At 37.6% G+C, this 13,147-nt stretch overlaps 1 protein-coding gene across 6 annotated transcripts; it reads left to right on the top strand.

The window, feature by feature from the left end:
* Window positions 1-365: 365 nt before the first annotated feature.
* On the top strand, window positions 366-12,635 carry BNIP2 (BCL2 interacting protein 2). 6 transcript variants are annotated; one of them, XM_061447149.1, is made up of 11 exons: window positions 366-672; window positions 1,193-1,323; window positions 2,053-2,111; window positions 3,184-3,351; window positions 5,819-5,995; window positions 6,684-6,786; window positions 7,078-7,209; window positions 7,801-7,887; window positions 8,014-8,112; window positions 9,508-9,543; window positions 12,073-12,635. In XM_061447149.1, exons 2-11 carry the CDS (start codon window positions 1,274-1,276, stop codon window positions 12,119-12,121), a joined length of 960 nt encoding a protein of 319 aa, XP_061303133.1. In that variant the 5' UTR covers window positions 366-672; window positions 1,193-1,273; the 3' UTR covers window positions 12,122-12,635. The 6 variants fall into 6 exon arrangements, with proteins under 6 accessions (XP_061303133.1, XP_061303135.1, XP_061303132.1 ...); XM_061447148.1 differs by having other exon boundaries at window positions 371-672; window positions 2,053-2,120; XM_061447151.1 differs by lacking the exon at window positions 7,801-7,887 and having other exon boundaries at window positions 368-672; window positions 2,053-2,120.
* Window positions 12,636-13,147: the final 512 nt, after the last annotated feature.

Genomic DNA, 13,147 nt, shown 5'->3' with positions numbered 1-13,147 from the left:
AGCTTGTTGGAGGCTGTGTGCACAGGCACACGCTGTCAGCACCTGAATGGTGTTGGGCTGAGCAATTCAAACCAGGGCAGTCTGACCCTGAAGAGGAACTAGGCTGCTGCCTCCTAGAAAATTAATTTCAGCCCTCTTGGTGAGGGAAGCAGCAAATGACAGTAAAATAAGCTTAAATTTTTGTCTCTGGTACTGCAGTTTTACAAAACCCGGTCTCTTGGGCTTGTTTGCTTTTATCTAATCAGCTCGCACAGCATAGCTGTGAGCATCGCAGGACACTTTAAAATCAGTCTGTGGCTGTGTCGGGTCATGAGAAGAGCAATAGAGATTTGGTGTGAAAGGTGATCCTACAGAATAGTAAGTGTATCTTGCTTCTTTTGGGGCATGTAAAAACCTGAATGTCATAATTAGCAGTATGATTGCATCCAAACTTGTTTTCTCTGTTCATTGTTTCTCTGCTTTCAAAAGTAGCTTCCTGTTTTGATTAGTGTTGGTTTTGTTAACATCCTCATTGATAAGTGTACCTGTTCCTGCTAATCTTTAGAGCCAGCGCAGCCAAGAGCTTGGACTTGTGTATCAGCAGAATGGTTTATTATGTTCCATTATTGGGGATTTCTTATTGCTGGTGATGGGTGAGCGTCAAAAAGCACAGCTTGACTTGCACATCACAGGGTGAGATTGCTTTCTGAAATAGTTATCTGTAGGGTTTTGGGGTTGGTGTGGTGGGTTGCTTGGTGTTTTTTTTTTTTTTGCTTGCTCTTTTTGGGGGGAGTAGGGGGTTAGAACTTGATTGTGTTTTAGATCTGACTGTCTGAGTAGTTATTAAAAATATACACTTAGTATCTCCTATAGAATCTGGAGAGCTGTCAAGTTCCTTAAAGTTTGGAGTGAACTGGAACGATCCTAAATGATAGATCAGATTGCTTTGGGCCTGCAACTGAAAGGTTGTTCCTGCTTGAGCAGGGCATTGGGCTGTATGAGATCCCTTTCAACTGAAATCACTGTATGATAAACCACTCCATGAGCATTTCTGTATGAGGAAAAACGTATAAATAGAAGCAAACCATAAATTTTCCCCGTTTCCTACTGCCCCCACTATGTAGTATCATAACTTGGGTCTAAGTAGAAGGATGTGCTGCAAGTGTGGGACTTAAAATAGTATTGAACTAGCATTTTCTTTTATGTTCTGCAGCTCCTCTTTAGCCTACTGTCCTGAAGGCAAGAGGTTCTGGTGTATAAGGAGTCTCTATTAACAATTCAAGTTGGCTGGAGAATGGAAGGTGTTGAGTTTAAGGAAGAATGGCAAGATGAAGATTTTCCAAGGTTTATAATTTTATTTTTTTAAAGTAATTTAAATCAAATGCATAACATCCAGAATAAGCTGCCTCTTTGTCTTCCATGTGAGCTACCACTCTAATCATCTTGAAGTGATGTCCGTTAATATAGTATTTTTCAAAAGCTCAGTGCTCTGGAAGAGGGAACCCTTACGTCTGTTAAGTAATACAGGAATGCCACTGTTGAAGCTGCCAGAGGTACTAAAGTGAAAATCTGCAAGTTTGGCTTTGTTCTCTGTAATAGTCTTCTGTAACTAAGTTGTTTGCGTATTATTACCAGAGTCTAAAGGCCCAAATATTTCATTAAGCAACATTTCTGAGCAAAATTAATAACAGTTAAAGACTGCTAGTAATGCTCGGGCTTACAAACAAACTAAACCAACTTACATCACAGGTATTCCATAATAACACGACTGAACTACTTTTGTAATGTATTTCATGTCAAATGTTCTCAAGCAAGAACGTGACAAGTTTCCTTAAGGATGACACTAGTAGGAACCAGTATTTTGGCACTTATTACATCAACAAATGTTTGCTTGAATCCTGTAAAGGAATTTTCAGTGACTTGGGTGCTTTGCTTGGTGAAAGCTTGAACTTTAGGTGTAAGTAAATTAAGTTCAGTAGTAAGCAGTGTTTTAAGTCTAAATAATTGGCATTTAGCTGGCTATTTAAAAAAGAAAACAAGTTTTGTAACAACAGTTTCCCCTTTGTGCACTAGGCCTCTGCCAGAGGATGATCCTGTGGAGTCAGATGTATTGGCTGCCACTGGAACAGAAAGTGAAGCTGGTGAGAATATTCCACTCCAGTCAAGCTGATGGCTTCCTACTTATATGGCTGTCTTAAAGCTCTTTTTTGGTGTGGGGTGGTTCTGGGTGTTTCTTTTTGGGTGGTGGGTGGATTTTTGTTTGGTTTTTTTTGGTGGTGTGGGGTTTTTGGTTTTGTGTTTGTTTTGTGTTTTGTCAGGCTTGGGGAAGCAGCATTCTAAGTGGCATTTTTGTGTATGAAGGGTAGTATAAACATATGGTCTAGAAAAAAGAGGGGTTTGGAATAAAATGAGACTCTTTATCCTCCCTGTGAACAGAGTAATACTGGACAAAAATGAATTACTGCACTCCCAGACCCATCTTAAAACCTTGGTTCACATGGCTTCCGTGCATCAGTTCGGGCCTGCTTTAGTTTCACTCCAGATTTCAGACCTCTGCAGCCTTTTAAGAAAGTTGTCTGAATGGGCAGGAGGGAAGTCATACAGATGGGGGTTTTTATGTTTAAAATTTTTTTTATCTTGTTTGTCTGCTTTAGTTGTGGCATTTCCAGTTCTGGATCGGTTGTTTTATTTCCTGCTTTCATCTGCTGTCTAAGTCACACAAGTATTTGCCTTGTGTCTCAAAGCATGCTGCGTATTCTCACCTAATAGTTGCTTTCGTTTTCTGTTTTTGCTGTTGTCTGTCAGCCTTTTTTAGTCTTTTATTTTTAGCTTGTATATTCTTTTTTATTTCATCAAAGATGGTTATGACGTTTTGAATACGTAACAAAAGGGCTAAGGACATGAACCTATTGCATTCTTTGCAAGACTTGAGGCTTTTCTTCTGTAGAGAGTGTGGTGGTATACCACTGTGATCATAGTGTGTATGCAGCTCTGTAAGCTTACAGTCCTAAGAACTCTGACCTTGAAGTGCTGTTCTTTTCACCTTGTGTTTAACTCTTATTCCAAAGATAGGTTGGTTTAAATTATGGGTCTTAACTTACCATGCATTATGACAAAGCACTGGGCTCTTCCATCTTGTTAATATGCTTAGCTCAACTTCCTTTAGCTTTGAAATTAAATAATTTGCTTTTTTTTTAAATACAGAGGCTAATGGAACCAAGGTGAGGAAGAAACTGATGGCTCCAGATATTAGCTTAACGTTGGATCACAGTGAGGAGTCTATTTTGTCTGATGACTTGGATGAGAGTGGAGAGATTGATTTGGACAATGTAGATACTCCTTCAGAAAATAGCAATGAGTTTGAATGGGAAGGTAAGTATTTTGTTACTTTTGCCTGAGGCTCTGAAATATTTCTATTTTGTTATGTGCAGGTCAACACTTTTTCAGGTGGGTCATAACCATGACCAATATTACAAGCAGAAAAATATAAAGGGAGTTATTAGCTTATAAGTTGGAAATGGGTGCAGTGAAATTTTAAAGACCAGACCTTGATTGATTAGCAAGCTGGCAAAAGAATAACTGTAACTCAAACTTAGGGGAAGGTCATTAAATACCTGAAAGAGTCCAGGTTCCTCTCTGTTGCAGTCTTTTTAAGAACCAACCTGGGGGGGGGGGGGGGAATCCAATGTGAGTTATGTGTACTGCAGATACTTTTAAGTGGAGGTGAACCATATAAATGGGTGTAGATTAGCTAGTCAGAAATCAATGAAAATGCAAGCCATTGTGTTTGAGGAGGGCTGAATGGTATTTCTTAAAATACTCAGTAACACCTGCTGTCACGTTTTACTGTGGTGAGAATGGCAAATGCTCATTAGCCTTAAAGGTTGCATGCTTTCTGGATTGACTGGAAGTGGTAAAAGAGCCTCTATTTTGTGTCAAGGAATTCTGAAATTACTTGATAGTGTATTAGCTGCAGCCACACTAGTAATTATATTTATTTTAAGAAATGAATAGATGCCTCATTCATATAGGCAAAACCTGGGGATTCTGACAAATTTGAGGTTAAGAGTTCTGTGTAGAAGTGTGCTGGGTTCAGCTGTAACAGTTTTTGTTTGTTTTTTTTTTTTCTCCTGGTGCTGTGCTGTGTTTCAGCTGTAGTCTGAGAATAGTGCTGATAGCACACTGTTTTAGTTGTTGTTAAGTAATGCTTATCCTGATCAAGGACTTTTCAGTCTCTCATGCTCTGCCAGAGAAGAGGGGCACAAGAAGCCAGGAGGAAGCAGAGATAGAACACCTGACCCAAACCAAATACCCATGCCAAAGGGGTATTCCATACCACAGCACATCATGCCCAGTATATAAACGGGGGAGTCACCCAGAAGGGCAGATCGCTGCTTGGGTTGGTCTGAGTATCAGTCAGCAGGTGGTGAGCAATTGTATTGTGCATCTTGCGTTTATTGTTTGTTTTTTTTCCCCTTTCATTGTTAGTTTTATATTCTCTCCCCTTGTTATTGCTGTATCATTATTATTAGTAATATATTGTACTTTAGTTATTAAACTAAACCTGTGGGGTTTACTTTCTTTCAGTTCTCCTCCCCATCCCACCTGGAGTGGGAAGGTAGGGGAGTTACCAAATGGCTGTGTGGTGCTGAGTTGCTGGTGGGGCTTAAACCACAGCAAGAAGTTAAAGCACAAGTTTTAAGCTTGCAGTTTAATTTTGTTTTAGGGCCCTTCTATGTAAGCCAAGAGCTGTTGTGTTGGTCAGCAGCTGGAGTCTTCAACTTCTGCAAACTTCATGACTTAAGAATGTCTCTTACTGAATTATCGTGTTAACTCAGTTATTTTTTTTTTTTTTTTCATTCTGGAAATAAAATACTTTTAATTCCTGGGTAAACAGGAAGCTCTTTCCACTGGTCTAAATTAAACATTGCCTGTTCTTTATTCCAAGATAGCTTATAAAAGGAGAAACACTCTTTAGAATAAGTTGGGTGGGGTTTTTTTAAATAGCTAAAAACATGTTGCAAGGGAACTTTTCATAACAGACTGCGGGTTTACTTGTGTTAGAAGGGTTCTCTTCATTGTAGTGAAGAAGTAGGGTCAGTTTTGCAATGATGTGAAGGAAATGTGCCAAATGTTTGTGTCTTGTTTTTTGAAGTGGCTGAAAAGGGTTTCTGTCTTTTCTTCCTTTAATGCTGCTGCCTTCATTTTCCTGGAAGGATAGTTTCAATTAACAGCTTTGTCTTGGGAACAGACAACTAACTTGCAGTAGGTTTTTCTCGCTTTGGGTAAGGTCTGTGCAACAAAGTCAAGAATCTTATTTAATTGGAGCAAATTGTCTTACAGATCGCTGTCAACATAAATTTCAGATACATACTGATTGCACGCATGTGAATTAGATTTAATTCCTAATAATTTGGCTGCATGTCTGCTTGCAAGGTGCTCAATGTTTTAAATCATGCTTTTATGTAAATCTCTGATCAGGCAACCTGTCTAATTATCATTGGAGTTAACCACTTTGTTTATTTTGGTGAGACTCATCAAGGTCTGTGTTCTGAAAGCCTACAATTAAATAGGTTTCTTAAACAAATGGAGATTTGTCACGTACTTTAACATAGAAAATTACAGTTGATGGATAACTGCCAACGTGGAGTATTTTGATAAACTATAGGTGACACCCATCAGATCCTATTCTGCAGTGACTGAGGGAACTAAGTCAGCTGTTACATCTGACTGGCTAGAGAATACTAAATAGATAGCAAAGTGGTTAACCCGTGTTGTAATTGATTGTCACTGTACATAAGTATTCATAATGGATCTTGAACGTGTGTAACTTTGGCAGATGATCTTCCAAAACCAAAAACTACTGATGTCATTAGGAAAGGATCACTTACTGAATATGCTGCGGCAGAGGAAAAAGATGATGGTCGACGCTGGCGAATGTTTAGAATCGGTGAACAGGACCACAGGGTGGACATGAAGGCAATTGAACCATACAAAAAAGTTATCAGTCATGGTGGTAAGGATATGTGATGTGCTGAGAAGGAACTCTTGAGGAACTACTTCTTTAAGCTGAGTTGGGGTGGCACAGGAAGAGCTTTGGGCATAAAGGCTCAAGTAGTGATTCATTTGTTGCAATGTTAAGGCACATGGTTGGTTTAATCCTTTTTTTTTTTTTCCCCTCTTAAATTCAAGTTCCAAAATGCATGCATGTTCAGATGAAAGTATTAAGATGCACCTATGCAGTAAGATGTACTTACCTGTTCTACAGTGTCAGTGCTACCTGTAGAATTTTTTTAAGAGTTTTTTGAATTTTAAGATATTTTTGTTTAAAGAGTGTTTGAGGCATTAACTGTAGATCTACTAAGGCATAAATCAATCTAATGACTTTTCCTAACAGTCTATGGAGTTTAGGTTGGAAGAAAATTTGACTAAATAAAAATGTTATTAAATGTTATTAAATTTACTGAGATTCTACACTTGAGATGTTGAATCAGCATTTGATCTATGTCAGCTTCACCTGTTTCTTTAGAAGTAGACAAACTTGAAATCTTCTGTAATTGTATGAGTCCATCCAAATAGCATAGATGTTTTTAGCTGTCTTTAAGGTAAATAATGAAAAAGCTTACTGAATGCTTGGCTTGGTGAAAATGTAATCAGTGTGCAGTCACCTTGGTCACTATTACTGCTTTTTTCTTTGTTTTTAGGCTACTATGGTGATGGGTTAAATGCCATTGTTGTGTTTGCTGTTTGCTTTATGCCTGAAAGCAGCCAGCCAAACTATAGATACCTAATGGACAATCTATTTAAGTAAGTCATCATCTGCATCTGAATACTTAATTTTACAACATGAAATTTAACATTTTAGTGCAAGGGAAATAAATTTTTTTAATGAAGTTTTTTATGTTTCAGGTGAGGGAAAGATAACAAATAGAGAAGCAACTCCATCTGCTTCCAGGGGAAAGGGGGGAAGAAGTTACTATATGTTGCTCAACACTGTTGACAACTCTCTATTTTTTTTTTTATTTATTTGAGCACTACTAGGAATTACTTTAATATTCACAGATCTCACTTGAAAGTTTTCTGTGCTTGTGTCTGTAGGTATGTAATTGGCACTTTAGAGCTGTTGGTAGCAGAGAACTATATGATAGTTTACCTGAATGGTGCAACAACACGGAGAAAAATGCCAAGTTTAGGCTGGCTCAGGAAATGTTACCAGCAAATTGATAGAAGGTAAGAAGCTCTGCAGTGTCTTCTTACAATATTCACATGATCAGTGATCTACACACTTAAGACAACTGCTGTTTACTGTGGTGTCTGGTACCTTCTAGTTATGATTTAATCATACAAATTACTTGATGTAGTGAAAACCTCTTCCTAAGCTAGACAGTGTGGAATAATGCTACAGGCATACCTGGCTTTTTGTTGGTTTCTAGTGAAAATAGTAGTGTGAAAATACCAAATACTATTACCATGTAGAATATCCTTAAAACTTCACGTATTAATAAGATAAGGTTAATAATGGGGTGTCTTTCATGAACAACAACATCATTAGTTAAGTAGAAAGATTCAAAGAAACTTCTCTTTGGCATATTAATTCCTTGTCATTATTGTCAAACTCCTTCTATATCTTACATTTTCATTATGCAGTTCTGCATAGTTTTTTCTTCTGGCAGATGGTAACTTCTAATAATGGAGTGTCAGAACACAAGATTGATGTGATAGTTTTGCTTACAAAAACATAGTTTTTATATGTTGAAAATCCCCTTGTTGTCCTGCTGCTTTTTTGTGCTAGTAACTATGTCTGCTGTTTGAATTCTTCAGGTTAAGGAAAAATCTGAAATCATTAATCATAGTTCATCCTTCTTGGTTCATCAGAACACTTCTGGCTGTCACAAAACCCTTTATTAGGTAATAACCTGGAAGGTGTTAAAAAAAATCCTAACTACTGTTTACATTAAACTTCAAAAACTGTTTTAATTTTTGCAGTAGGTCAATATTAAGTTGTAACTGTAGCCTACATTTGTTCTTCCACAGCTCAAAATTCAGCCAAAAAATTAGGTATGTCTTTACCCTGGCGGAGCTAGCTGAACTCATCCCCATGGAATACGTTGGCATCCCAGAATGCATAAAACAGTATGTTTTATTATTCAGACATGTTCTACACTGATAGTGTTTTAGAACTGGTATATATTGTAATCTCTGATGGGTTTGAATGTAATACTTTGCATTTAATAATTTAACTCCAGTCATTGCTAGCTTTAGGAGGAGTATCCATGTTTGACCACATTGCTAACTGCAGTTTGGTGTGATAATGTATAGGGATTTTCACAGATAGTGCCTTACTTAATTATCAAGTTATGTTGTGTGAATTAAGTCTTCTAGAGCCAAGGCCCCATTCCATTCACCTCATACTAAACCAGCTGGTGAGTGAGAGATTCGGGGCATGTTGATACTGAAGTTATAGCATCTGCAATGTTCATGCTAAAATGTGGAACAATTTAAGTGGTGAAATATCACTTGGGTTGGGATGTCATTTAAAAAAAGAGCTGTGGAAAAATGCTGAATCCCTACCCAGTAAGAGTTCTAAAATTGTGGTGTCAAAGAGGTGAAGGCAGCATCAATGTCCTTGGTTTTCTCCTTTTCCTTCCCTCCAAGTAAAAATAGCCATTTTAACATCAGTGGAACTCCTCTCTCAAATATGACAATACATTTGTCAGTAGCATTTGTGGGTGCAGTAATAGAATAGAAACCATCAACCTGAGTATTAAAAAAGCCAGATGAAACTACTAACAATTCTGATTATGAATTGATTGGCCTGTTAGAGGCTATCATGTACAAAACCGATAGAGTATGCATCGCAATAGGTGATCACAAACTGGGAACTCCATATGGAAGTCTCACTATTTGGACAGAAGGGTACATCCGTGTTGGACAGATCCTCACTGCATCCCTGCAAATGTCTGGTTATTGCAGTACACACCTGGTATCAGTTGCACAATGTAACTTTGCATAAGATGGAGAAAACGCAGTTTTCTTGGGGCTGGGAGGAAGGACATGACAATGCTGAAGCAGCCTTTTGCTAGCTTTAGGATACTTCTACTGGGGCTTTTGAGGGATATCTTATGAAAATTCAGACTGTCATTCCAAGTCTTGAAATACTCCTTTCTGTGTTAATGAACCTTTAACTGTTCTGCAAAGTCTGAACTTGGTTAACTTGTGGAGTTAATTCTCAGACTTCTGTGGAGGAATGTATCTGGCTTCAAACTGTTCTGATTATAGACTTTAAATTTTGGCAGTGGATGTCAACACTGTGCAAGAAGTTGTATTGAATTCAAATGTCATTAAAATGTAATACTTCTTGATTAATGGTTAAAAATGGTGGAGGTACTAGATATATTTTTAATTATATCAGTTTCAAAACTTGGTATGTTTCTGCAAACTGTATTGACACTAACACCAGTTTGCAGCTTCTGTTGAATTTGGCCTTCATATGTTATGTTTACTGAAATCAAACTTTTCTTCACCAAGGTATGAAGAAGAAAAGTTTAAAAAGAAACAGAAAAGGTATATTCATATTTTGATTAGGGTTGCATCTAGATAAGATGATATGCACTGCAACTAACTCCCAGTTGATTGGCTTGCATGAAGGAATAAGCATTTGTAAATATAAACATGCACTAGTGACCAAGTTTTCATGCATTAAAGTAATTATAGTGCCTGTGCAGTCTGTCATCTAAAAGAACTCACTCTGGATATTCAAACAGATATTTGTGAATAGTCTCTATTATGTGAGATGCTCACTTTTTAAGAGCATTACATGGATTCTCAACTGAGCCTTCAAGAGGCAAAAGTAGTGCTTCTGTATGAATCTATTAAATGAAGTTTCACTGTTTCTTACAAGAAGTGATGTCTGAAGGAAGAGCTGGTTTCAGGTGCTGAGCTGTGGCTCTGTGTCAACAGACATGCAACTCTGGAAGAAGATCTCATTTTGAATCTTGTATTTTGTATTTTTGGTATTCAGTACTTTTTTTTTGGTTATTAACTTGCACAGATGGAGTTCAAGTCAGTAGTGTTTAGTGCTGTTTGTATTTGCAGTGCCTATGTTCCTTGCTAATAAACATTGGATTTTCATTTTTTTAACTTTCAATCTCCTGCTAACTGTTCAAGCTATTCCAGAAGCTGCTGAGATTTTTGCAATGGATCCATTTTTCACTCTCACTAACAAATGTACTGAGGTTTTGATACTAACAGCTTTTTTTATTATTGTTATTTTTCCTGAGTGCATAACTACTGAAGGAGGCTTATTGTCTAAGTTGGGTAATAGGCAGAGAGAGGAACACAGAGATTAAAATGAACTGAAACTGTTTCCAATAGCTACCAGGTAAAGTAGTGACAAGTGTTGAACGTTTTAGGAATTATTCCAATTCAACCTGAAGTACTAACCCTGTCAAATTTAAGAAACCCTTTGAGTATATATTAAGCAGAACTTTTGTTCAGTTTTATTTGCCCAATTTTGTTGCAAGGCCCATTGTATTCAGGATTATTCAAACAATAATGTGTAAACACTTTTTAAAATTTCCACTACAACAAGCACTCTTTAGTGTTCTGTTGATACCATCACTCATGCTACCATCACTAGTATGTTCCTAAGTGAAACTGAAGTATAGAGATTGCCAGCCACTGTTTGATACTGAGATTTCAATCACCTTGAAAGCAGTTGCAGGACATTATTTATTATAAAGGGGGGAAAGGAGATACATTGAAGTTTAATTACTATAGTTGTTGAGGATGGCAGTAGGAATTCTTTGGCTATGTGTATGAATCACTCTGGAAGCTAGGGTATGATATACTTCTATGGATTTATACTGTCAGCTGTATGTTTAGGCATAGCTTGTTTGCATTAGCTCTCCACAGTTTCGTACATTTTGTGTGATTAGTCCTGTAGGTCATGTCAAAACATGCTTTTCTAAGGTACTGCAGTGAGGACAGGGGTGAGTTGTAGCTGCATACTGTGCAGGTGAACAAAGTATTTGATGAGGACTGTTGCTTCTAGACAACACTGCTCCAGACCCATTGGATCCTTGTGTACCGAGTTGAGTTTTACAGTTGCAAAACCAGAAAAAGCCCAAACTCCTGTCTCCTTGTTATGGGTTCATGTCCTGAAAGAGCTGTCATTGTTTGAATCACCTGGAAAAAACTGCTAGTTACAGTTTGAGAGACTGGACACATAGGTTAGGCAGGCTGTTAGAAGACAGGCTTGGCCTTGGCCTCTCTCACTTAGAAATGCTACTGGTTTTAAAAGTAACTTAACTCCACACACGGCTTATTTTCCAGAAGGTGTAGTTAAGATGAGCCTCTTTTTCCTGTAAAGAGGAAAAGTACATCTTGGCAGGGCTGTCAACCATCCACTGCTTTCTGCAAAGCAACATTTTGTTTGCTAGTCCCAAGGCAGATACAGGTATATTTAAAAAACAAAAAAGGGAGGGCACAAACAAAAGCAGAAACCCAGCAGCTATAGCAGCATGATGGTGATTTTTATTTTTTCCCTGGATGATGACAGGAGTTGTAGAATGTAATAGAAAAAGTATTGCACTTAAGGAGCCACCTGACTTTTGTTGATTCAACTAGTGCTGTTACCTTCTTGGCTTAATTACTGTAGCATTAAAGGTAATTCTGTGCTTATTCATCACAGCAGTGGTGCTTGCAGTGTTGTCATTTTACCTGTGAGCCTGTATTCCTGCTTGTATTCATTAATACAGTCAGTCTGGGTTGTTTTTTTCCACAGTCAAACTTAACTTGCACTTTTCAAATGCTTCTTTTCAAATGCCATTTGTTGTATTTATTTATTGTTTAACTGGTTTCTCAACAATTTTAATTGATTTCTAAGGGGAGGTAGGAAAATAGATTTAAAAAAAGCCCAACACTGTTGTGACTGCATTCAATAAAAATCTTCATATTTATTTACTAAAACTTTTTCCATGTAAAAGCTTTGTGTTTTCCTGTTAAGAGGAATAGTTTTGCTTAATATATCAGCAGTCAAACTAAACTATTTACTAACATGGTTTCAATTTCACTGCTTTCTTTGGTAAGCAGAGTTGACCAAGAGCTGAATGGAAAACAAGAGCAGAAGAGTGACCAGTAAGTTTGGAGTCCAGCTAAGACTGAAGAATATGCAGATGGAATGATGCTATCTTTGCTCCATTTACAATGCATTCTGTGTGTATATAATATAACCTGTTGCAAAGGGTGCTTAATTCCTTTGGACTGGCACACAATGGACTGCTTGCTGCTGTATTGGTCTGTCTTGACTTCAATAGCTGTGTTTATATATTCATTTTATATTGCTAAATATCAAAGAACCCTGTGTCTTCAGAGGATGTTCTTGCAATCGTTTATCTAAATGATGCATGTTCTTCAGTAAAATATTTATATACCTAAATGTTAAAGGAAAGAGATAATATATATATATATTTTTATGACTGAACAATATCTTGTGCATACCTGCTGAAGGAATTCATTTGCAGGTAGACAAGGCCATAAGTTACTTGTTATTGTATAAATCTGTTTTGCTGTAAATGGTCAAGTGCATTTCTTGATTGTCACAAAACCCTTAATTTGTTTGGCTATTAACAATCACATAATGTTGTCTTTCACAAGAGTGGAGATGTGTGTTTTTGTTTACAGCCCTACTACAAGCAGTACTCATTAACTTCACTAGAGTGAGTTTGAATTTGGTGTCTTAATCTGCTGTTCCAGATGCAGAACAGCAGTTCTGTGCACTTCAGCCTGTTGGCCAAAGAGTTTAAGCAGAAGCCACAACAGCAACTGACTGCTGAGTGACTGGCAAGGTATCAGCCTTTCTGAATTTTAAGTTGCAAATTTAGATTCTGTGTTAGTAAATGAAAGCTGTTCCAGAAACCAGCAGGAAATGAGTTCACTGCAGTCTTTCCTGCATAAATATTGGTTGTCATCAGCAGGAACTCTGGTAGTGCTCAGTAGAGCTTGGGAGTTACACAGGTATTCTAGCCATAATAGCAGTTTGCAGGGATATGGGGTACCATTTGCCACCTCTGTGACCTGGGTGCAGCTGTAAACAGTTATTTTTCTCCTTCTTAGTAGCTTCTGCAGTGCTGTGTTTTCACTTTAGTGTGAGAACAACGCTGCTAAC

Source organism: Pezoporus flaviventris, unplaced genomic scaffold (assembly GCF_033815535.1).
Source record: "Pezoporus flaviventris isolate CSIRO_AGI_PZ_B2104156 unplaced genomic scaffold, CSIRO_AGI_Pfla_v1 ptg000006l, whole genome shotgun sequence".
Lineage (NCBI taxonomy): Eukaryota > Metazoa > Chordata > Aves > Psittaciformes > Psittacidae > Pezoporus > Pezoporus flaviventris.
This window is presented reverse-complemented; position numbering and strand designations above follow the sequence as displayed.

What these genes read in the sequence shown, in the direction of transcription:
- BNIP2 (XM_061447148.1), top strand. Translation starts at nt 1,274, where the DNA reads ATGGAAGGTGTTGAGTTTAAGGAAGAATGGCAAGATGAAGATTTTCCA. An exon ending in CAAGATGAAGATTTTCCAAG is followed by an intron (nt 1,324 to 2,052) that starts GTTTATAATTTT and finishes TTTGTGCACTAG; the next exon opens with GCCTCTGCCAGAGGATGATC. An exon ending in ATCCCAGAATGCATAAAACA is followed by an intron (nt 8,113 to 9,507) that starts GTATGTTTTATT and finishes TTCTTCACCAAG; the next exon opens with GTATGAAGAAGAAAAGTTTA.